The following is a 23,716-nucleotide window of genomic DNA, read 5'->3' on the forward strand; positions in this document are numbered from 1 at the left end:
CGAAAATATCTCAGAATCAAGCTTTGGCACGTCAATATATTTTGACTAGGAAAATGGATAACTTGGAAGCTTGCTGAAGGAAAGCTGGGTTGTTTTACTTATTTTACGAGTGATGGCTGTCAATGCTTTTCAATTTTTCATAAAGCATACGGCAGTTATTGCTCGTAGGATACTTTAATATGCCCAAATGTCATCAAGAGCAGTTTTGCATGGGGAAGGAATGTATTTTTCAGACTGTAAAAACGAAACAAAAAAAAATTTAGAGACGAAATTTGGTGATTGGAATTTGAAGGAATAGAAGTAAGTTTTCTCTCTGTGTTACTTTTGACATTCAAGTTATTTATCTATTTCAGCTTTGCTATTTCTTTTAACAGCCTGACATTGTCAGAATTGTCCGTAAAAATAAAATTGAGGTACCACATGGGGAAAATCTTAAAAAAGTAGTTTCGTCATTGAAAAAAGTGAAATTATATTTTGATTATTTTCACTGTGAAATTATCAAATATAATTTTCACGGATAAATCAGTAATCCACTGAAAAGCATAAAATAAACTCACAGATTTGGAAACAAAAATAATTATTATAATACTAGATACTAGATAATACTTCTAATAACAAATAGTAATCATTATATTAATTAATGATAAAGTAATTTCATAGAAAACCCTCTGGCAAATAGGTGATCAATAAAACAATAACCCATCTGGCAGCGAAAGGGTTAATAATATAGCTATGAAATTGAATTTGTTATATGTAAATCTGTTCGCTATAAAAACTCCTGATGCAAGGAACTAATTCCCTATAATTATTCTGACAGGGAACTCAGGATATATTAAGAACAGATTTTGAATGTCCTAATGACTTCGTTATCATAGCGGAGTTTACTGTAGTTGCTCAAATCAAATTCTGACAACTAATTGCTTTAAGTGTCATGCTCATTTTTTCACTTTCAAGCCGCGAAAAATTAGTTGTATATTTCAAAAGATTGACTTTTTTTAGAAGCATATAAATATAAAAGTACTGTCCCACTCTTTTTTTTGTGTCACCTTGAAAAAGGCGACATATAGGGGTAATATTTGCTTGTGGTGTCGTCCTTGTTGTCATCGTCCCCTTAAGCTTGTCCGGAGCACAAGTCAGTCATTATAAGTCGGATTGACTTCAAACTTGGTATGCATGCTTCTTATTATGACCCGAAGTGCAGTGCACAAGAACCAGTATGATGCATTTCTTTCTTTTTTTTGAGTTATTGCCCTTTGTTTATTTTCATACTTTATTTTTGTCCAGGCCATTTATCCTAAAGTATTAAAGCTATGGACTTGAAACTTCAAAGGATGATAGATCACATTAAGAAGAAGTGCAGTGCTCAAGAACCGGTACTCTGCATTTCTTATTTTTTGAGTTATTATCCTTTGTTTATTTTCATATTTCAATTTTGTCCTGGCCATTTCTCCTAAACTATATTGTTCACAAGGCGATACATCTGACTATGTGGGTGACAGGGGTTACTAACTACTCAGGGGACGTTTGTTATAAAATTGAAAACAAATATGACAAAATGTAAAGCTATTTTGAACTTTACATTAATATTCACCATTGACTCTTAGATATCACTTTTAGGGTTGAAAACAAAGTCTTTTTTAAAAATTGCATCATTATTAGAATGCATTGAAATATGACAATGCTTATAAACAGCCAGGCCCATTTAATCCATACCACTACAGTTACTGAGAAATTATTATTTGACTCTTTAGGTTCTCCTGTAAAAATGCCAGAGTGGACAAAAGCTCTCCTTTTAAAATGCCAGAGTGGACAAAAGCTCTCCTGTAAAAATGCCAGAGTGGACAAAAGCTCTCCTTTAAAAATGCCAGAGTGGACAAAAGCTCTCCTTTAAAAATGCCAGAGTGGACAAAAGCTCTCCTGTAAAAATGCCAGGGTGGTGTCAAAAGCTCTCCTGCAAAAATGCCAGAGTGGACAAAAGCTCTCCTATAAAAATGCCAGAGTGGAAAGAAGCTCCCTGATAACAAAAAAACATATATAACAATACAGTCACAATGTAGTAATTTTGTCTTGTCTCTGCTAAATACTTAGAATGGAACCAATATCATATAGAGAATAAAGAAGATACATAGATGCTGATCAAATTTGATCAATCTTACAGTACAAAATAATATATAAAGAAACAAGCAAGGTTATATGCATATGTAAAATTTCTGTGAAGAAATGGTCATCTATACACTGAGCTACCTTTAGAAATGTCTGTTAGATCTGCACAGTTGTGAAAATTTACATTATAGGGAAAGCATTATGGCATAAAAATTCCATTACGTCCATATATAAGTTTTATATCACGACATAACCTCTGACACTAAGAGCCTTAATTATATATACCCAGTGCCGACACGCTTGTAAAGGTTTATCCTAACACCTTGGTCATTAGTTAATTATGTCCTGATTAAATGATATATTAACTTTTAATAAGCAAAGGATTAACATTAAAGCCGTAATTTTACCATAAACATATCTGATAAGACTTTAAAGGCATCAAATCTAACCAAAATTAAAACAAAGCACACGTGTGACCTCGGTTTACTATATATAAAAGGTGGCTATTGAAGTTTTGGAAGCCAGAACAATGTCCGAACAGCACTTAATAATCCCAATCATCTTAGAGGAAAAATACAAATCTTTTATAAGATATACCTTGTATATTTATTTGAATTTCTTCAAAACGAACTTGTTTCTAGTTTCCAAAGGTAACCACAATGGATAGATTAAAAAACTTAGAGGTTTTATGACAATGTTTACACTGATATGTTTTGTCCAATGGAAAACAGTTCCCCTTTAGATGGAGACAATATGTTTACGTACGATTAATTACTTTTAGCCTGGTAAATTACTCTCAATACATGAAATCAGACAGCTGTATGGCCCATCATTTGTGCACATTGTCAGCGCCATTGTCTTTCCTTATGAAGAAAATATTTATAAAAAGTGCAACAAAGCAAGAGATTTAAAATGAGTCCTGAATTGTAAAGCTTATGTATGTGAATGTTTTTATGTTCATGTATTTTCATTGATGACTTAGAAAATAAATTGTGTCATTCCGCAAGTTAATCATGTGTCTTATACAAAATCATATAAAACTCAGCTTGAGGTCAGTTTTGATAATTCATAAAACAAAACAAAAAAAAAGAGTAAAATGATGTTGATATTGTTTGAATTTATTGAAAATTTCACATGTGTAAAAGAGTACTCTTTCCAGAAAACACAAGGGCCCAATTACAGTTAGTGTGATCATGTCCAAAAATTGTTCATAATGCCTCTGGCTATTTTAATAACATTTTTTTTTTTTTGGATGAGATCAATAAAGTTTTATATAATGTGACAATGAATATGAGATTCTTTTTTTATCACATGACTAAACACATGATTTCATGTAAAAAAACTTATTTTAATGTTTTATGTGTGCTTTTTTTACAATAATGTTATATTACTGGTTTGTAATATAAAGAAATACTGTAATATTTATGTTACATTGGAAAAAAGCTTTGTCATATTATAAATATTGGCAACATCACTAATTCTGCATCATCACTTATTTTACAGGAATGGCATACATTGTATTTTGATATGACTAGTGTTAACATTGGTCAAAATTGACATATTTTAGTCATTCACCTGAGCAATAAAGATTATGTGCAAAATATTTTAAATCTCTACTTGAGACTTTTTCATAAAACAGATCAACATTTTACAAATGTCCGCAAAAAGTCATAATAGTCTGTTTAAATGTATGCATGCTCCTGTTTGTCAAAAAAATAATATAATATTGAAAATTGAGCAATATAACATTTATAGTAATTTTAACCGCAAAAGTAAAAGTGTAACACCATTTACCATAATTTTAATGATGACATCATAAGTGTTTTCAAAATGGTTGACCTCATATAGGTGGCCAAGTACTGTGAACTAAGAGGAGCACAGTATATATTGAAAATAAATACATGCGGATTGGTTTGTGTCGGCCTAGGTAAAATAAGAAATGTGTGGGTTTATGTCCCTGTATGTAGTACCACTGAGTGGGCTTTTGTCAGGTGGTGTTTTGTTAGTCTATATTAAATAGATCTTCAATTATTTTCTATTTTCAGGAGCTAATGTTCTATTGTGCAGGAGATGTACAGGCAACTTACAAAGTCTTCCGGGTTCTTTGGCCACAGTTTAATGAAAGGTATTACTATAGTAACCTTTTACTTACAGGATATAGATATGATTATCCTTTGCCACTGATATAGAGCCAGGCAGCCTGCACATCTGTACAGTCTGACCTGATGGTCTATACTGTTGGCTGTTCAAGTTTTGAATTTTGATACTGAAAACGAATAATTTCTTAACAAACTGTTCCAAAATCACAGCAAGCCAAAATAATTCTGCAGGTAAAGCGTAAGTCCTCCTTAAAAGTGAAAAAGATCATTAGTATTAAATGTCATTTCTTGTTCATTCCATAACATCCCGGATGTCCGGGACTGTTCCTGAAATCAGGTGACTGTACCGGAGATGATTTATGTAACGGTAAAATTAAGCTCCTTTGCAATGAGAAATATTACATTTTTAAGCAATTTTATTGTCAAGTTATTATTAACTATTCCAAATTGCTTATAAGGGAACGATTATCCAACCGTCCCCAACCCCCTGACCCCCACCCCACAACCCAATGAAAACTGACCCAGTAAAAAGCTTATAAGTTATGGCATGTATGCATTTTTAATTCATTTTCTTTTGTTTGCTGGGTTATGCAAGCATTGATTTTGTCCCAGTTTTTGACTATAAGTTTTATGTCATTGGTGAGAATATTCTTTCTATTAATACTGAGAAGGTGTGAAATACAAGTCTTTGTTTCCGTCACGAAAGTTTCATTTTGTTGTTACCGGTAATTAAGTTTTCTATGCTATATGAGAATGTGTGCTAGCCATCTCATTTTAAATAGTGTGAACATAAACTATCAAATAATCTGCAAAAGCAAAACTGTTGCCATGGTAACCAATACATTTCATAAGAGTTTCATAATCAGTTTGAATTCAAGTATGAAATATTATTTTGAAGAAAAAAATGGAATTTCAAAGATTTTTTTTTTTCATTTTTGAGGAAATAGTAAATATTATATCTAATGACATGTCTTTGCAGTATTGGCCAAACTTAATTAGATTTTTATATGATAAATTAGACATGTATCCGTTATTCAGCATTAATAATCAAGAGTATATTGTGATCTTTAAGATATTTTTACCCACTTCATTCATTAGTCTATAGAGATGTACAGCTTTCTAAATCAATTTTCTTTTGCTCCCGAATGGTGGCATACTGATTTTTGAATTGTATTGCCATCTGTCTGTTTGTTTGTTTAATTATCCTATGTGGACGGGAATAAATTTATTTCCTTAAATTTGGACATTTTCTATTACTCAGTTGTTAGCTCCAAATTTTAAATATTGTCAAAAACCTACTTGTTTACTATGCATTCATTTCTTTTTGAGTAAACCTTTTGTATTGGTTTCATTTCTAATAGTTACCATAAATATTTACTTTTGGAATGCACTTCTAAAGGGCAGATAACCCTGAAAGTCATTTAAACTTAATAATCTCCAGTTTTATTTAGAATATTTTCCTTATTTTTTGAAAAACCATTACCAATATTTATTTCAGACTTGAAATACTTCTTTTAACTATCACTGGCAGTACCGTACATGTAATTCTGCCACTTTTAGCTTTTTAACAGATTCATGGCCCCTTTACTGCTTTGTTTTTATCATACTTATTCAGCACTTGCAAAAGTGGAATGTGTTGTTTGCAGACAGATCTTTATGTTTATTTTGGTCTCCTGCCTTTGGTTTTGCAAGCTTTGCTTTTCAATGCACCACAATTTTTTGTGGTGACTTGGTTGATGTTAAGATGTTTTAAGCCAGTTGTTCTTGTTTTTTCTTGTAAATCATTTATGAAAACCAACATTTTCTTGCAGGAAAAATAAATTTGTACTGAATACTACTCATACAAAACTATTTTAAAATTTTGGACAAAAACCTTAAAACTGATGCTTAACATGATAAAGCAATACTTTCTACTTTAATAACAGCCCGATGAATTTCTTAAATGTACTTTACAAGTTTCTGTTTTGGAACCATCCAATTTATCAACTGTCAGGATATGAAAAGGAATTATTTGAAGATGGTCAGCCAACAGTATAGAGCTTGGTCAGACTGCACAGACATGCAAGCTGGTCTGGCTCTATACTGGTGGATAAGCTATTAATATATGTCCAACAGGGCAAGGATTAACCTTCTACCTCATATAGAAGTGTTTTGACGGCTTTTTGACCCTCCCCCCATTTTTGAGGTCTCAAACAGTGAAAAAAATCTCCTATTCAGGCCCAAACACTGTTTTCCGTTTTAGAAATCTTATAAAAAAAGTGATCACTTTTTCGGCGCTGCCCCCCCCCCCCCCATCAAAATGGTACACAAAGGGATGCCAGAAGCATACATGTGAACTCTCCCACTTTTAGTGGGAGACTCCCACTTTCTGCAGTCATATTTTCGAAGACTTTTCTTAAAATAAGGGCTATTTTCACAAATTAATGAAATCTACCTATTTTTTTATGTCAAACTTCCTTCTTTGTTTATTGCAAATTCTAAAATTTCCCTCTTTTTGAAGAAAAATCTCCCACTTGATCATCGAAAAAAGTTCACATGTATGCAGAAGGGGGCACATCCCCCTTCTGTTTGGGGGTTTGAAGGGGGCGGCAGTCCCCCTCATCGCCAAGAAAATTTTGGACATGTGACAGGCTAAAAATGGCCTCAGATCTATCTTAGGGTAACTAGTAACCAACGTTGAAAAGCCTTTTACTCTATTTCAATCCATTGAGAGGTTGTAGCACTTTGAAATCAGTTTTGATGGGAAAAAAAAACAATGCAAAATAGTGATTTTTCGCAATTTTGAGACATCCTCCCCATTGCCATGGTAACAGGAAATTTAAGATTGAGCATGCTGTTACAGAGGCTATGGTCCAGTCAACATTTGTGCCAAGTTTCATCAGTATTGAAGCAATTTTTTTTAGCTCGACTTTTCTATGAAAAGGGGAGCTATCCTACTCGCCCCGGCGTCGGCGTTAGCGTTGGCGTCACACCTTGGTTAAGTTTTTTCGTACCACCCCACTTTTTTCAGAAGTATTACAAGTATGGCTTTGAAACTTACCATACTTGTTCACCATCATAACCTCCATCTACAGACAAGAGTACATAACTCTGTCAAGTTTTTGACAGAATTATGGCCCTTTTTTGACTTAGAAAGTGTATTGAGCTTGGTTAAGTTTTTTTGTACCCACCTCACTTTATTTCTAAAACCATTGGAGGGTATTGCTTTTGAACTGACCATACTTGTTTACCATCACGACCTTCATCAACAGACAAGAGGACATAACTCTGTCAAGGTTTTTGACAGAATTATGCCCCTTTTTGACTTAGAAAAAAATACATTGAATATGGGTAAAATCCACTTTATTGCCTTTAACCCTTTTGAGAATATTGCTTTTGAAACTTTTTAATGCTATTTCACATCATTACCCCATTCTGGTACGCAAGAGAAGGTAACTCTGTCAAGGATTTTTTTTTAAAAATTAAGGCCTTTTTATCGACTTAGAATCTTGGTTTAAGTTTTTAGTACCAGTCCCACTTTTTGACTGAACTGTTTGAGATATTAATTTGAAAGTTGGAATACTTGTTTACAATCATGGATTCCAAACATGTCCAGGAGAAGGTAATTCTGTCAAAGAATTTTATTTGAATTATGGCCCTTAACTGTCAATGTTTTGTATTATAGGCAATCACTAAAAAAGTCGAGCGCGCTGTCTTACGGACAGCTCTTGTTAGCTCACCTGGCACAAAGTGACAGGGTGAGCTTTTGTGATCGCTTTTGTCCGTCGTCCGTCCGTCGTCCGTCCGTAAACTTTTGCTTCAAATGACATCTCATAAACCACTAAGCCAATTTCATCCAAACTTCACAGGAATGTTCCTTTGGTGGTCACCTTTAAAAAATTATTCAAAAGAATTTAATTCCATGCAGAACTCTGGTTGCCATGGCAACCGAAAGAAAAAACTTTAAATATCTTCTTTTAAAGAACCAAAGAGCTAGAGCTTAGATATTTGGCATGAAAACATCTTCTAATAAGTGTCTACCAAGTTTGTTCAAATAAAAGCCCTGGGGTCAAAATTGGCCCCGCCCCAGGGGGTCATTGATTTTCCCTATATGCATATAGTAAAAACTTATAAAATCTTCTTTTAAAGAACCCAAAGAGCTAGAGCTAAGATATTAAGCATGAAACAATTTTCTAGTGAGTGTCTACAAGTTTGTTCAAAATTAAAGCCCTGGGGTCAAAGTTTGCCCCGCCCCGGGGATCATTGATTTCCTTATATGTGTTATAGCAAAAACTTTAAAAAATCTTTCTTTGAAAAAACCCAAATAGCTAGAGTTAGATATTAAGCATGAAACATCTTCTAATAAGTGTCTACAAAGTTTGTTCAAATAAAAGCCCTTGGGGTCAAAACTGGGCCCGCCCAGGGGTGTCATTGATTTTTAACTATATGTGTATAGTAAAAACTTAAAAAATCTTCTTTAAAAAAACCCAATGAGCTACGAGCTTAGATGTTTAGCATGAAAACCATCTACTTATGGGTGTCCTACCAAGTTTGTTCAAAAAAAGCCCTTGGGTTAAAATTAACTCTGCGGGCGGGGGGGGGGGGGAGAAGGTCATTGTTTTTTTCCTTATATGTGTATAGCAAAAACTTACCATCATAAAACATCTTCTAATGGGTGTCTTAATTCCAAGTTTGTTCAAATAAAATCCCTGGGGTTTAAACTGGCCCCGCTTCGGGGGCCTATATACAGGTGAGCGACCTCAGGGCCATCATGGCCCTCTTGTTTCATAGTTTCATAGCAGTTTGAACTTGTAACAGGAGGCTTTTCAATGAAGATGGCAATTTTTCACAATATGCTCATGCGGTAAAAGGTTAAAGCTCTTTGGATCAGAATTTTTTAAACAGGTATTTGATGAATTTCAGATTTCCTCATCCGGTGACATTGTCTGGTATGTTAGAGATGGCGACTGGTTATCTGCCAGTTAACCAGAACTGGGAACGTTATATACACCAGTCTAATGCTGTGTACGAGGACATGGAACGGGAGACAAAACAACTTCTCATGAGGCTAGCAAATGATGCTTGTGAAAAAGCAAATGATGAAAGGTAATGTATTTAGTTTGATTCTAAGGGCTCAGTCATGCTTGGTTTATATCTATTAAGTATGAGTCTGAAACTTGGTGTACTTGCTTATCATGACAAGAAGCAGTCGTCTGTAACTTTAACATTGGCCATTATTGTTACCTACTTTTTTATTGCTTTAATTTTCTGATCTTGAAAGACATCATTTTGCAAAAACCAGTTGGATAACAAAAGATCTTAAGAGGTGATGTTCCACTTTCCTTACTTGAATAAAAGAGTAAAGATTGCCATGTTAAACATAGTGTTTAATGACCAATCCTAAGTCATACTTACTCAGCATCAATCTGGTTTTGTAACAAACACAAAAAAAATTCCTTGAAGTGTTCATTCCCTCACCGTACTCTCAACTTTTAATTCTCACATTTTATTGTTACCACACGAAATAAAACATCTTTTTTTCACAGCTTTTTGTTACGAAATATAACACAGACTGTAACTCTGTACAGTCATAACACCTCTCTGTTGGAAATTTTTCTACATAATAAATTAAATACGTGTAACAGGTCATGTTAAAGGTATTTTATTTGATACCTTAATAAGTGTAAAACACAAATGAACAAAGACCTATACTCAAGTTACATGTACAAAATAGATTTTTTGTCTCCTCCAGTTCAATGAATCTTGTTTCAGGTGGGGCAAAAAATAAAGACTATCTAATGTTTATGTTAATGAGTTTATTTATCTCATTTTAGAGCCCAGATCCCAGATCCAGGGATGAATGTTGAGACAGAAATATAGACCTTGTATCTGTATGTCCATCTGTCTGACTGATCTGTCAGTTTTGTATGCCCATCTGCATGTTATCCCTGTCCATGCATGTTAATTCTACCCATTAGCATGTTAATTCTACCCATTAGCATGTTAATTCTGCCCATCTGTATGTTAGATTTACTTTTAGAATCAATGACCTTGACCCTATTGACCAAAATCCTTATTCAAGTGTAAAAGTCTATGTGTAAAAACCAGTTATCCATGATATAGGTAAAATAAATATGAAAAAGGCAGAGTAGAAGGCAAGCCATGAATAAGAACACTGCTGTCTGAGACAGTTTTTTCATGGAATAAAAAAAGAATATGATGATTAATCCTACAACAAAATCCTGGAAAATTGAATTACAGGAAGCCACTTCTATAATCATACAACAGAACCGTCATGTTTATTATTTTATTCTAATTTTTCAGCTATAAAAAAGACCCCTGGTTATGGAACCTAGACTGGACTATGAAAGAGTTCAAAATAAAGAGCAAAAAGAAAGAGCCGAAAAAGGTGAGGAGGCATGTTCTTAGTTTGTATCTTTATAATAACATATGCTAAGCATTGACTGACAGGTTTATTGTGTACAATAAGATATGGTATTATGCTAAGCATTGACTGACAGGTTTAGTGTTCAGAATAAGATATGGTATTATGCTAAGCATTGACTGACAGGTTTATTGTTCAGAATAAGATATGGTATAATGCTAAGCATTTACTGACAGGTTTATTGTTCAGAATAAGATATGGTATTATGCTAAGCATTGACTGACAGGTTTATTGTGTACAATAAGATATGGTATTATGCTTAGCATTGACTGACAGGTTTATTGTTCAGAATAAGATATGTTAAATATTATGCTAAGCTTTAGCTGACAGGTTTATTGTTCAGAAAAAAGCTATGTTATACTAAGCATTTACTGATAGGTTTATTGTTCAGTGTTATGTTAAGCTTTATCTGGCAGGTTTATTGTTCAGAAAAAAAGATATGTTACACTAAGCTTTGGCTGACAGAATGTATTGTGTAAAATAAAATATATGGTATGCTTAGCTTTAGATATTTATGCTTTATGCTTATTTAAGTTATTATTATCCAGACTGAGGTATATTGTTAAGAATTAGGTATGCTATATTCTAAACTTGATTTTCCAGAATAGTATATGCTCTGTGCTTAGCTATAGTTGACAATTTTATTTGATAAAAACAGCTGTACAATATCACTATTAGACTTGCATAAGGCTGTCCTACAGGCATCAGCTCTAGCATAACACTTCACTTTAAGTTATGTGTGCAACTTCTTGTACAATTTCATATCTCAACTAAGACAGATATTTGCTTAAAAATATACCATTATTGAAGATTATCGTTAATGTAAAAAAATAAAGAGTTGTCCAGACAGTTTTCATCATACTAAGGGAAAAACAGACAACAAATTCATGATGTCAGTATATGTTAAGAATTTTGATATACAAATTTTTTTTTTTTGACATTTCCTATGCCACTGTTCTAGTCATAAGACTATAGAAAAACTCTATTGCTAATGTAAAGAACTAGGTAGTTCTGGTGACTATCATTAAATTGCACCTTTGGATTTATTTATTAAAACTGTCAAATTCCTGCCATTTTTTTCGTCAAACTTTTCACATGCCTTACAGGTGACTGAAGACAGACCCAAAGTAAATCCTGTACAAAAATAATAATTCAATCAAAGTTTCTTATTTAAATGTACCAGAATAGCAAAACATTACTAAACTAGCAAATACATGATTTCGAATGCGTTAATGTATATTTCTTTGTAAAGAGCTAGGTTCACTAACCATGGATTTTTGCCCAAGATTTTGGCAAAAAATAATTTGATGAAAAGTTCTTGTTTTTAAGTTTTATTTATAAGTTCAAGCCTTAAACTGTTAAAAAGTTATGAATTTATTGACATATGTTTACATTTAGTATGATTTATTTTCTATGGAAATACCCCTATTTCCAGCAAAATTAGGAAAATTCACGTATTTTTGGTGTTTTAAACGAAAATTAAAGTATCAGCACAGTCCAGCCCCAACAAAATCATTACACCATTGTGTTGTAATGTATCAAAGGCTTCAACTATATCAATATAAAGTTGGGGCTTGCCTGTGCTCTATTCCAAAATAAGATTTTTATCTTATATCTAAACGTCATTTTCTGGCATTAATTTCAGTAAATTTATACAAATCATGGAGCATGTATATTGCACTCAACATTATTAACTTTTATTCTAAGTTGTTGAAATATGATTCATAACATATATTTTAATAAATGTATGCAGGAAAATCATTTCTTGTAAATTAAAGACACTTTCACTAAAATAAGTACGATAATGTTTTGGTACGAGTTCGACGGTTTCCACTGTAACGGTTGTAAACAAAACTCTGGCAGGTTAAAAGAATTATATGTAAACGCTTATAAATAAATGCTGAAATTCTACTTATGCCTTAAATATTTAATTCTTAGAATTAGCAAGGTGTTGTTATGTAATTTTATTGATTCATTGAAAGAGGTTATGGTGTTCAAGCTATTTTATTGCTGAATACTTGATCTGGGTCCGGTTCTTTCGCCCTCACAAAAAAAAAAAAAACAACAACAACAAACAACTGTGGTCGTTTAAACACAGTGATTAAGAGGTTTTTATGTCTTTTTAAAAGGTAGATAAGAAGAATTCAATTTACTTTGTGAAAATAAAATTATTGCAAGTCTCAAAACAATTTAAAGATACTGTATATAGAGTTTTTAAACTTTATAATTCCACATCGTCTGCATTGATGTATATGTAAAACTACTTGTTAAATGATGTCAAGGCATCCTGGAATGTGGCATTAGCTCAGTGGTAGCATGGGAGCCTCTCACCCAGGAGAATCGAGTTCAAAACCTTTATCATGAATATTTTTTTTTTTAATTATTAATAAAATAGATAGTGCTTTTTCAGTAAATAATATATGTTATTTCATTAATGTATTTATTCTTTCAGATTTTAAGCATTTTAAGTCAGTGCTATTTCATAGTTATTAAGGTATTAAAGATTTGTTAGACATTTGTTTGCTTAAAAATTCAACAAGAAGTTTCAAATCTTATAAATTTAGTATTATTCTCATTAAAAAATATTCACAAGAAATTGCCAAAGCAGGAAGTATGTTAGGAGTCAACGGACGAAATGTCTTCAGTACACTTTCCCAGGATGAGAAAAAAGCATGTTATTAAGCTCTAGCTGTTTCCAAGAATAAATAGACAGAAAGTCTTGACTTGTCCTTTTTCACAATTCAAAAGGATCCTTTTATTTTGTGCACGAAATTGCAGAGCATACATGTAAGCAGCCATAACTACATGAATTGGATTATCTACACGAATGACAGCATTGATGTGTATTACTGCCTTTCTTATGGCTGGTGCACACGTAGTTTGAATGTGTTTCGATGTCTCCACCGTTACATGGTATCTCGCATATGGACTCCTTGAGAAGTTGTGAGACTCAGTCAGGAATGAGAAAATGGGCTGATAATCTTGCTGATCATGTAGCGGTATTTTGAAATTGATAGCCATTCAATACAGTGTGAAAGAGAATCGTTAAAAGTAACAGTAAAAGAGACAATGCTTAATTAAATTTTTGATTGAAGGCTTCCTTATGTTAAGTGTTTAATTTACACTCATTATGTACTTTTACTTTTACTTGGAGTTGTTTTATGTCACATAAATTATGAATACATGTAAATAAATGTTTTATGCCCTCGAAGAATGGCATATTAAAATCGAACCGTCAGTCTGTCATTCCGTCAGTCATTCAGGCTTTATACATATAGACAGTGGTGGTCATGTCCGCTCTGATTCAGTATGCATGAAATGATTTTAATTTTTCTTTCATATATGAAATAACCATAGATGTATGGTGTGTCGCGAACAAGACTGGTTTCTATGACTTAGGTCCAGGTAATTGTGGGGGTTCAAACTTTGTTAATTTTGATATTAATAAAAAAAAAATAGGCAGATATGGTCGTGTCTGCTCTGAAAATAATATGCATGAAAGGATTATAGTTTTATTATACATATGAAATTATCATAAATGTATGATGTATTGCCCTTAAGACCCGTGTTCCTACGCCTTAGTTTAAGGTCACTGCTGGGGTTTAAAGTTTTTCAATATTTATGTTATATACATATAAATGGTGGTTGTTGTGTCCGCTCTGTAACTTCCGTATACATGAAAGTTTCAATTTTTATTTAAAAATATAAAGTCACCATAGATGGACAATGTGTTGTGAACAAGACCTAGGTTTCTTTGTATAACTTATAGTTCATGCTGGGGTTCAAACTTTGTCAATTTTTACCACCACACTTAACATGTAATAGTTGGTTTAGAACTAGAATCCTTCAGGGGCATTTGTCACGTTCTGTGACAGCTCTTGTTTTTTTCTCAGTTCTCATATCGTCATGGATCATTACATTACAATTGTAATATAAATGTCTGATTTCCATAATTATAAATAACACAAATCGTTTTCTGGATTTGGCTGTATCATAATTCATAAAAAGAAAATAGTATCGAATTTTGCAGTTCAGTATCAAATATTACGTATACTCCGAAAGAGCATACAGTCAAACATTATTTTTACTTGACAAAAAAATTCTAACGTACTTTTATATCTATTAATTTACTTAATTTAGGCGGACTTTTACACTATACATTGGAATAAGTCAACATCTCCTAGTATTTACATTATACTATTTGCTTACATGTATATAGTTACTCAGTGTAAGTTTAGTTAGGTTAGACAGAAATACCTATCTGTTTTGTGTTATTATAATATAATAATAATTATAATAATAATAATAATAATTATAATAATAATAATTATTATTATTATTATTATTATTATTATGTTCAACGTCCTTGTCTAAAGACTGACTAAAAAGCCGTTAAAATTGCGATTGATTCTATACACCCTTATTTTAAGCGTAATGTAAGAAGTAGATGAATATAACAAGCACATTAGACATTTATTATTAAAAAATGAACAAACTTACAGTATTTATAAAAGTAAAAATAAATACATTTAGTAAGACGAAAAATAATATGCATGCACATTTTTATTTCTAAATATCCGAATTTGGAATATCCGAAACGAGCCTCATTTATCTATTATATTAGTTTTGTGTCACACTAGTCTAATTTTAACTAAACTATAATTTTGTTTACAATATATAAGAAATATATTGCTATCTCTATGAATTTAATTCAGTCAAATGTATGAAAATTGTCGTCAAATTTGTGATTTAATTGAATTAAGCAGGTGCTCTAATTTTGACGTCATTATGTCGTCATAGTAACCAGAAATGCCTAATAAATGTCTATTTTGAAAATGTAACACATTGTACTATACACCTTTAGGTTTTTATCAATATCTAAGATGGGGCCATTTTTGGTGCTTAGTGAACCTTGCTCTTTATTGGCCTATTAGTCATTTGACAAATTATGAGATAACAGTTGTATTATGCTATATTCATCTCTGTTGAAAGATGACGTCAGTGGTAAACAATAAAATTTCTAGCTCTTGATGATTTTCTGAATGGTGACGAACATTGGGATGACTGATGGCACCATTATTGCAGGTGTTCATTGAGATCTGTTATGTAAAATAATGTAATATTATAGAACAATTTAAGATATTATGTAAAAAGTAAATCAATATTGGAGGTTTTCATATATATGTATATACATGTATGCATTATGTAAAAATATACAATTTTTGATGGTTTTCATTGATTATGTAAAAAATATGCAATTATTGAAGGTTGTCACATATTATGTATAAATATACAATTGGTTTTCATGTATTATGTGGAAAAAAAATATCATTAATATTTTTTTAAATCTGTATAAGAAACAAAAAGAGGAGCAAAGTGAGTTGGAATCGGTTGAAGATATTGACTGCATACAGCAAGTGTTGAAACAGGAAGATCTACACTATAAAAATAATACGTACATGATGGGCTATCCTGAGTAAGTATCATAATACAGTCACCTTAGTGCAGTAACAGGTTAACTCCTATCATATAATGCAGTAACAGGTTAACTCCTTTCCTATAATGCAGTAACAGGTTAACTCCTATCTTATAGTGTAGTAACAGGATAACTGCTATCCTTTAGTGTAGTAACAGGTTAACTCCTGTAGTGTAGTAACAGGTTAACTGCTATCCTTTAGTGTAGTAAACAGGTTAACTCCTATCTTCGTAGTGCAGTAGCAGGTTAACTCCTGTAGTGTAGTAACAGGTTAACTGCTATTCCTTTAGTGTAGTAACAGGTTAACTCCTATCTCGTAGTGCAGTAGCAGGTTAACTCCTGTAGTGTAGTAACAGGTTAACTGCTATCCTTTAGTGTAGTAACAGGTTAACTCCTATCTTGTAGTGCAGTAGCAGGTTAACTCCTGTAGTGTAGTAACAGGTTAACTGCTATCCTTTAGTGTAGTAACAGGTTAACTCCTATCTTGTAGTGCAGTAGCAGGTTAACTCCTGTAGTGTAGTAACAGGTTAACTCCTATCCTTTAGTGTAGTAACAGGTTAACTCCTATCTTGTAGTGCAGTAGCAGGTTAACTCCTGTAGTGTAGTAACTGGTTACTGCACTATGGTGATGATACATAGTGAAATTTATATTAGTTTTAATTATCCAGGAAAGCCAAATAGGTGGATTGTTACTTAAATATGACCAAAAACTTTTGTTAAAAAATTGATTGTAAAACAGTAAAACAGACAAACTAGACTTGCTATTGTTTCAACTATGGTTTGTAATTACTGAGATGGTAGTTTCCTCTTTTAGGTTTGCAATATGTTTGGGATATGTCATCTATGTCAGAGATATACAAAATGTTTTAACCCTCTATATCCAATTCTTTAGTTAAAAAAAGTACTCAGGACTGTACAAGATTATTCATTATATGAGCCGTGTCACGACGAAAAACCAACATAGTGGGTTTGCGACCAGCATAGATCCAGACCAGCCTGCGCATCCGCGCCAGTTGATCAGGAAATCCCATGCTGTTCGCTAAAATCAGTTTCTCTACTTGTAATAGGGTTTTTAAAAGCGAACAGCATGGATACTGAACAGACTGCGCGAAATGCGCGACTGGTCTGGATCCATACTGGTCGCAAACGCACTATGTTGTTTTGTCATGACGCGGCTCAATATGTATCTTTCTTTCAACCAGATGGTACAGAATACTTGTACACGTTTAACTTAAGTGAATGAGTGGTGTCCAGGGTCCCACAAGCTGATCAGTCATCAGACGAGAAGTGACCCCAAAACTTCTACGTCTCACCTGGATGGCTATCCTGTCCACCATGATGACACACATGGCTGGGGATACCTGGTCCCCAGGCAGCAGAACAGATAACTTAGAGGACCCAGTACTCGAACCTGGTGAAGAAGCTTCCATAGAAAGGCAGTTCCCATATAAGTATGTATAAGTATGTGTAGTAAATTTCATGATGTGTAAAAAAAAAGATGTCATTTTATATTCTCAAAGCGAAATGAATTATATGTAGATCTGATTATTATTTCTTTGTCAAATGCAAAGTTCTCAAAGGTGAAACCTTTGTGACAAACAGATGTGAATAAGTCATCCATTGTATGTTGTCCATTATTTTATAGAATTAAAGAGTGAGAAAAAAAAACCCCCAAACAAAATTTTTAAAAATTCAATATTTTTGTTTGTTTTTTTTAGCCTTTTTAGTTGATAAATAAAAAAGGAAAAATTATTATTTTTTTTAAAAATTTTAAATTAAATTTCAACCCCCTTTTTTCTCCTGAAAAAAATTAATAACAGAAAATACTGAAAAATTTAAAACAGTTTTGTAAAATTTTTTCTGCCGAAAATTAAGAAAGTTTTTAGTCCCAAGTTTGTTTTGTATAAATATGAGTGGCCCTTAAAAAACACATTTTTTTTTTAATTGTGGGGAAAAAAAAATTGTTTTGGTTGATGGCTTTAAAAATAATTTTTTTTAAAAGCTACCAAAATTTTTTTTAAAATAACTTTTGGGACAAAAAAGGTTTTAGTAGACAGAAATTTGTATTTAGTATATACATCGTGTAGGTACTATATTGTTAGGATGGTTGAATTTGTTTGAAAGCACATGAACATCACACTTGTAAAAAAGTTTTTAAAATTTTGTATGCCTTTTGACAATAATAGTAAATAGAAACTGTCCATCAATCTTTTCATACCAAGTTTAACCTAAATCGGCAAGTTTGCTGATATCTTAGATCTACCTGTACCAAAATGATGAGATAAAATGAGATTTGATATTTTAGAATGTAGACAACATGACCAATCTGATTGAACAAGCTTAAGTGTGAGGTAACATGGCTGTCTTTTTGGACGGCCTGTTATAGTATTGTTTTTTTATTATTTGCTGATTGCAGTATTAATTTTGTTAAATCACTTTTTACAGGGAACTTTGTGAAATCTGGGTATAGGTAAAGAAGCCTCCGCTGTAAGTATTGAAGATGATGAATGTAATGATAGTGATGATGAGGGAAATGTTTTGATATGAACAGATGAAGAGTTTTTGAACTAAAGATGGACAAGATGCTGAATGGACTTGTAAATGCTGGCCCCAAATCGTACAAACATCGTAAAGAAGGTGAAGATCCTAAGATTAAAAAAGCAGCCAAGGTCAGTATTGTTTGTACATGTATGTTTTTGTTTTTTCTTTGTGTTTTTTTTTCCAGTTTATGAATCACTATGTTTTAAAACTTAAACAGTGAGTGAGCACCTTCAGGTTATATCTTCAGTTTTCTGTGATGGAGACGACAGTATTCCTATCGAAGGTTTTCTGCAAAAGGGACAAAGAGTCATTATCACATATTATGTATCACCTCTTAGTTATTTAAGAGAAAATATGTAACTCAAATGATGCAGAAAACCCAATAAAGGTTTGGTGTTCTACCAGGCCAATCTCTTGTTCACAATGCTGTCTTTGCCATGGATGCCATTTATGACTGTGGCCTTGATTTGAGTGAATATCATTTTTTCACCAGAGCCAGCTCTATCAGACTTTCATCTGTTATCTGTAATCTAAACAAAAAAAGACCAGTTAATGTTCCCACTTTCATTTCCCTAATATTTTATCCATTCAGTGAAATGTTTCTGGTCTGTCAAGAAAAGGACTTTTTTAAAAGTGGCATTTTAGCCCTGTGGCAAAAGTAATAGATAGATTGAGAATGTGTTGAAAAATACTGCTACATGTTCATCAAAAGTGAAATCCTAACATATGAGGATCACAAGTTATCAATCTGTCTTTGTAGAAGAAAAAAAACCAACTAAATTGTTGATCATTTTTTGAACTTTTGATTTAAAAACAAAGAGGCTACTGTAATATTTATGTGGCATAATTATTCAGTAGTCTATAAAAATTGATGAATTGTTTTTTTATCATATTTGTATTGATTTTCATTAGAAAATTGGAAAATAATTAGTTATTTTTGCATAGTAAAACACACAGAATATGATATTATCTGTGCATTTACATTTGGCATCTCGAGACAACGTACACAATTTGATGTTATATGTTTATGAGTTGGTCCATTTAAATTTGTATCATAGCTGAGAGACTTTTCCTTGGAAATGCACTCAGAATAAATTGTATATCCAGTGGAGCACAGTGCCTTAACTAAAGTGCAGGTATTAGTTACCCAGAGTCTAGCTACTACACCATGTGCAGGCTGTAGAAAGTCAAAGAGTTGAAAGTAAAAACTGAAATGTATCTTAATCATATTGAGAATTTACAATAATTAAATTTTTCACTTTAAATGTTTGATCTGCAGAGGAATCAGAGTAAGTATAAAAATAAAACTCCAACAACTCATTTCTTACTAACTTAACATTGAGTTAGCAATGTGTTCTTATTGAACTTACTATGTGACCCGACATACGGAAAAGCAGGGATAAAGATAGCCATGTGTTACATTGATTATAACATGCTCACAGATTGGCTTTTTTACTTGTTGTCAATATTTGCAGGTTTGAAATCTCTCTGTAAATTAATTTTCAAGTCGTAATAAGGCTTATGTTACATTGAAAATATAATCCTATTGAAAGGATTGGTATTTAATTAATTATCAGTGTTATGTAACAAAAATAGTTTCTATATATTAATAAGGTATTATGTTTATTGGCAACATATACCATTTCAAAATGTCATATATCTAATTAGTCAAGTATGCTTGCACCACCTATGACAGCTCTTGTGAATACAAACTCTGTGTGACCTTTTTTTAGAGTACTTACTACTTTCCAACATTAGTACCATTTTCCTTCCCAAAGCAACAATTCACAATGAGTTTTACTTCTGTAAAGTAACACCACTTAAGAGCACCAAAGATTTTTGTCTGTCATCATAAAATGTTAATTTATTTGTTTTTCTTGTTTTTATGCTGATTTTAACATATTTTTGGTCATATCCTGGCATTCAATCCATATAACAGGCTTTCCTGGACAACTAACTGTTAATAACCAATTTCTACACATAGGAATGACTACTACTAATCCAACATGATTTCTGACCCAACATTGAGACACAAATGATCATTACACTGAATGTCTTTTATCAATTGTTACAGACAAACTTTGCCTAACCAGAGGATCAAACCTTTGATGTATATAATAAACTCCAATTATCAAAAATGTATGGTATTTGAGCTCATGGATGCTGTGTATTTATTTTCAGGAAAGAAGATCAAGAAAACGTTTAAAACATACAGGGGATGGACCTTATGACAGTGTAAATATTCCAGGCTGCTGGTTCTTTAAAATTCCTCACAAGGTAACAATCTACAAAAATAGCACTGTAAAAGGTAAATGAAGTAGGTGCATAAGTGTTTTATTGACATATTCCTAGTTGAATCTTGTAACACTGCAATACAAAGCATTCAAAGCAATACAAACATCAAGAAGATTACTGGTTAAGACAGAAGTTTTGTGTGTGTGGTTTTTTTTTCACTTTCACCTGATACATTTTAGGTATACTCTTCCTGTTAAAGTATTTGTGAATTCTTGTGTCTATTGTGAATTTTTGTGTCTATTGTGAATTCTTGTGTCTATTTTGAATTCTTATGTCTATTGTGAATTCTTGTGTCTGCAGGATGGGAAGGGTAAGAGAGTTGGTAACCCTCTGGCAAAAGATTATGTTAATCGTGTTGAAGATGGGACACTGTCAGCCCAGTCAGGTCCAGGTGCAGATCTCGTCCTGAAATTAAACAAGTCATCTAACTACTGGAAAATGAATCACAAGCGCATTGAGTGAGTTTGTTTTTGTTACTTTTTCAATTTCAATAGAGAGAGCATCAGATTTGTAATACAGGGGTCACTGGTTCATTCCTCAGTTGAGGCAAAATTTTCTCTCAGACAATTCATCTCAAGACTTTGAGTCTAATGACCATTTGTCTCTTACTGCTAATCCAGAAATCATGTAGGATTAGTAGTCATGACTCTGTCTGAGAAATTGGATATAACTGATTAGTTATCCAGGAAAGCCTGATATGTGGAAGGACCACAAAGATATGACCAAAAATGTGTTGAAATTTTCCTTAAACAAGACAAGACAAAAAAGAAAGTTAAATGTAAACAATTTTGTAATGTGTTTTATTTATGAACATTTTTTTGTTTGTAATCAGCAAAGTTTGTAATCAGCAAAATCATTTCAACAATGTATTTATGTTTCTGATATGAACTATTTTGTCAAACCTTTTGCTAAGCCCCTTAATTTGAAGATGGGACTACCGGAAAACAACGTGTCATCAATTATTCCATTAACCTTTTGTAGATAGGCCCCTCTATGCCAAGTGCTTCAGGTTGCTAACTTCAAACCATTTGGTTTATACAGAATTTATTTTAGTTCGATTGTGTAGGAAGCTCTAAGCTTAGACACAATTTCGAATCCGTTCCTGGAACCAGCCAGTACTGAGCAATGAGTGTAAAGTTTCTTGCTCAAGGAAACAATGACTTGCCCCTGAAGGGGTTTGAACCCATGCGGCTAGCGATCTTTAGATTACTAGTCTGACACATTAACCACTCAGCCATGCAGCCACTTGTCAAACCATTTGTCTTCTAGTCAGAGGCTTATGACTCTTTCATGTATGGAAGCTGTCTAGCAAGCTTACACATGGTCAATGGTTCTACTCAGATGTTGGCTTTTGCCTAAAATAATGCCCAAACAGGCATCTAAGGCGTCTACCTACACCATTAAAGCTGGAATGTCGTCATATAACTTTTGCAGTGCTGATGTGAATTAGAAATTCAACAAAACAAAACAAACAAAACTGTTTTTGGAGATGCCAATGCAAATGTTTTTTCTTGGAAAAAACAACAACAAAAAACAATGACAAAAAACAAACAAATACAGCAAGATTTCATTGAACATTAAAATTAGATTCAAGTAGTATGTATGAAATTGTGTCTTAATCTGTAATATTGATAAATTCCCTGTACTAAGAAATGATAATCAGTTGATATTTCCTTCATAACATTTTATTTTTCATAAATTTTCAGGTCACAGATGGCAATATGGTTTTCTGATGAGGAGATATCTGACCATATCAAACAGTGAGTATGAAGATTTAAGCACAACAGCTTTTGATATTATTAACCATACTGGATGACATTACAGGTTGGCATCAACCAGGTTGGCAGTTGATGCATAAAATCATATGGGATTTAATAATTTAAAATAGCAATTCCAATTCACTGTGTCTCATACATATGATACAGCAATATTTTGAATGGTAAGAAACATTGCTGGTTAATCTGAATCATGATAGCAAATGCTTTCAAAACATTTAGGTTAGCAAGGAATGCATGCAAACAAAACTAAAATAACAATGTTTTGATGTGGTCATTGATACAAGTTACCTAATTATTTGAATACTTAGAAACATATGCATTTAAAAACTTTATTTACATTAATAAACAGGACTCAGTATTTCACAAAATTGAATTGGACATTCTGACTTAGACTTTTGACCTTTGCTTACTGACCTTATTGCCGTTGTCAAAATGTGTCTATATTTGCAATGGAAGTATTGGTAATTGTGATGATGGACCCTATTGGATTTGAACTACTGTCATAAATATTTTTATCTGAAAACCAGAAAAGAGATACTTAGGTCTGTTTCGCCTTATTTTGAGGAATGGTAAAATTTGTACTCATTGGGTCTTGAAGCAATTACTGTATGCTTATGTAGACTGTGCAGTCTAACCAGACTCTGGTATACTGTTGATTGGTCAGTTATGGTATAATTGATATACTGAACTTGAACTGACCAAGAGTAGCTCCAGATCAAAGTGGGAGAATTCTTTTTCACTGATATTTCACATATTTTAGATAGATGAAGTTGATATTCATTGTCTTTATTTACAGGGCACCAAATTATGTAGAGGGGAGCCAAATAGGAGCAATAGTTCCAAGAATTGTCCCTGCTGGTACAATTACACGGAGGGGTGTGGAACCAACCTGGCTGACGGCTAGTAATGCATATGTGAGTAAGAATAAATTAACTTACATGTTTTGTTTATGCCTTTACAAATAGACTGTCAATAGCAGAAGGATTTTAAAAAAAATCTG

At 32.7% G+C, this 23,716-nt stretch overlaps 1 protein-coding gene across 1 annotated transcript in view; it reads left to right on the top strand.

Annotated features, from left to right (window-relative positions):
- LOC132730551 (DNA polymerase subunit gamma-1-like) overlaps window positions 1–23,716 on the top strand; it is a 108,183-nt gene that overhangs the window by 35,081 nt on the left and 49,386 nt on the right. Inside the window, exons 5-13 of the mRNA XM_060716507.1 lie at window positions 4,149–4,228; window positions 9,105–9,287; window positions 10,506–10,590; window positions 15,984–16,102; window positions 18,660–18,771; window positions 20,825–20,920; window positions 21,239–21,396; window positions 22,645–22,698; window positions 23,513–23,630. Coding sequence (XP_060572490.1) covers window positions 4,149–4,228; window positions 9,105–9,287; window positions 10,506–10,590; window positions 15,984–16,102; window positions 18,660–18,771; window positions 20,825–20,920; window positions 21,239–21,396; window positions 22,645–22,698; window positions 23,513–23,630 — 1,005 coding nt within the window. The remainder of the gene's footprint in view (window positions 1–4,148; window positions 4,229–9,104; window positions 9,288–10,505; window positions 10,591–15,983; window positions 16,103–18,659; window positions 18,772–20,824; window positions 20,921–21,238; window positions 21,397–22,644; window positions 22,699–23,512; window positions 23,631–23,716) is intronic.

This window comes from Ruditapes philippinarum, unplaced genomic scaffold (genome assembly GCF_026571515.1).
Source record: "Ruditapes philippinarum isolate M1 unplaced genomic scaffold, ASM2657151v2 ctg2626_1_1_1_1, whole genome shotgun sequence".
NCBI classification, from domain to species: domain Eukaryota; kingdom Metazoa; phylum Mollusca; class Bivalvia; order Venerida; family Veneridae; genus Ruditapes; species Ruditapes philippinarum.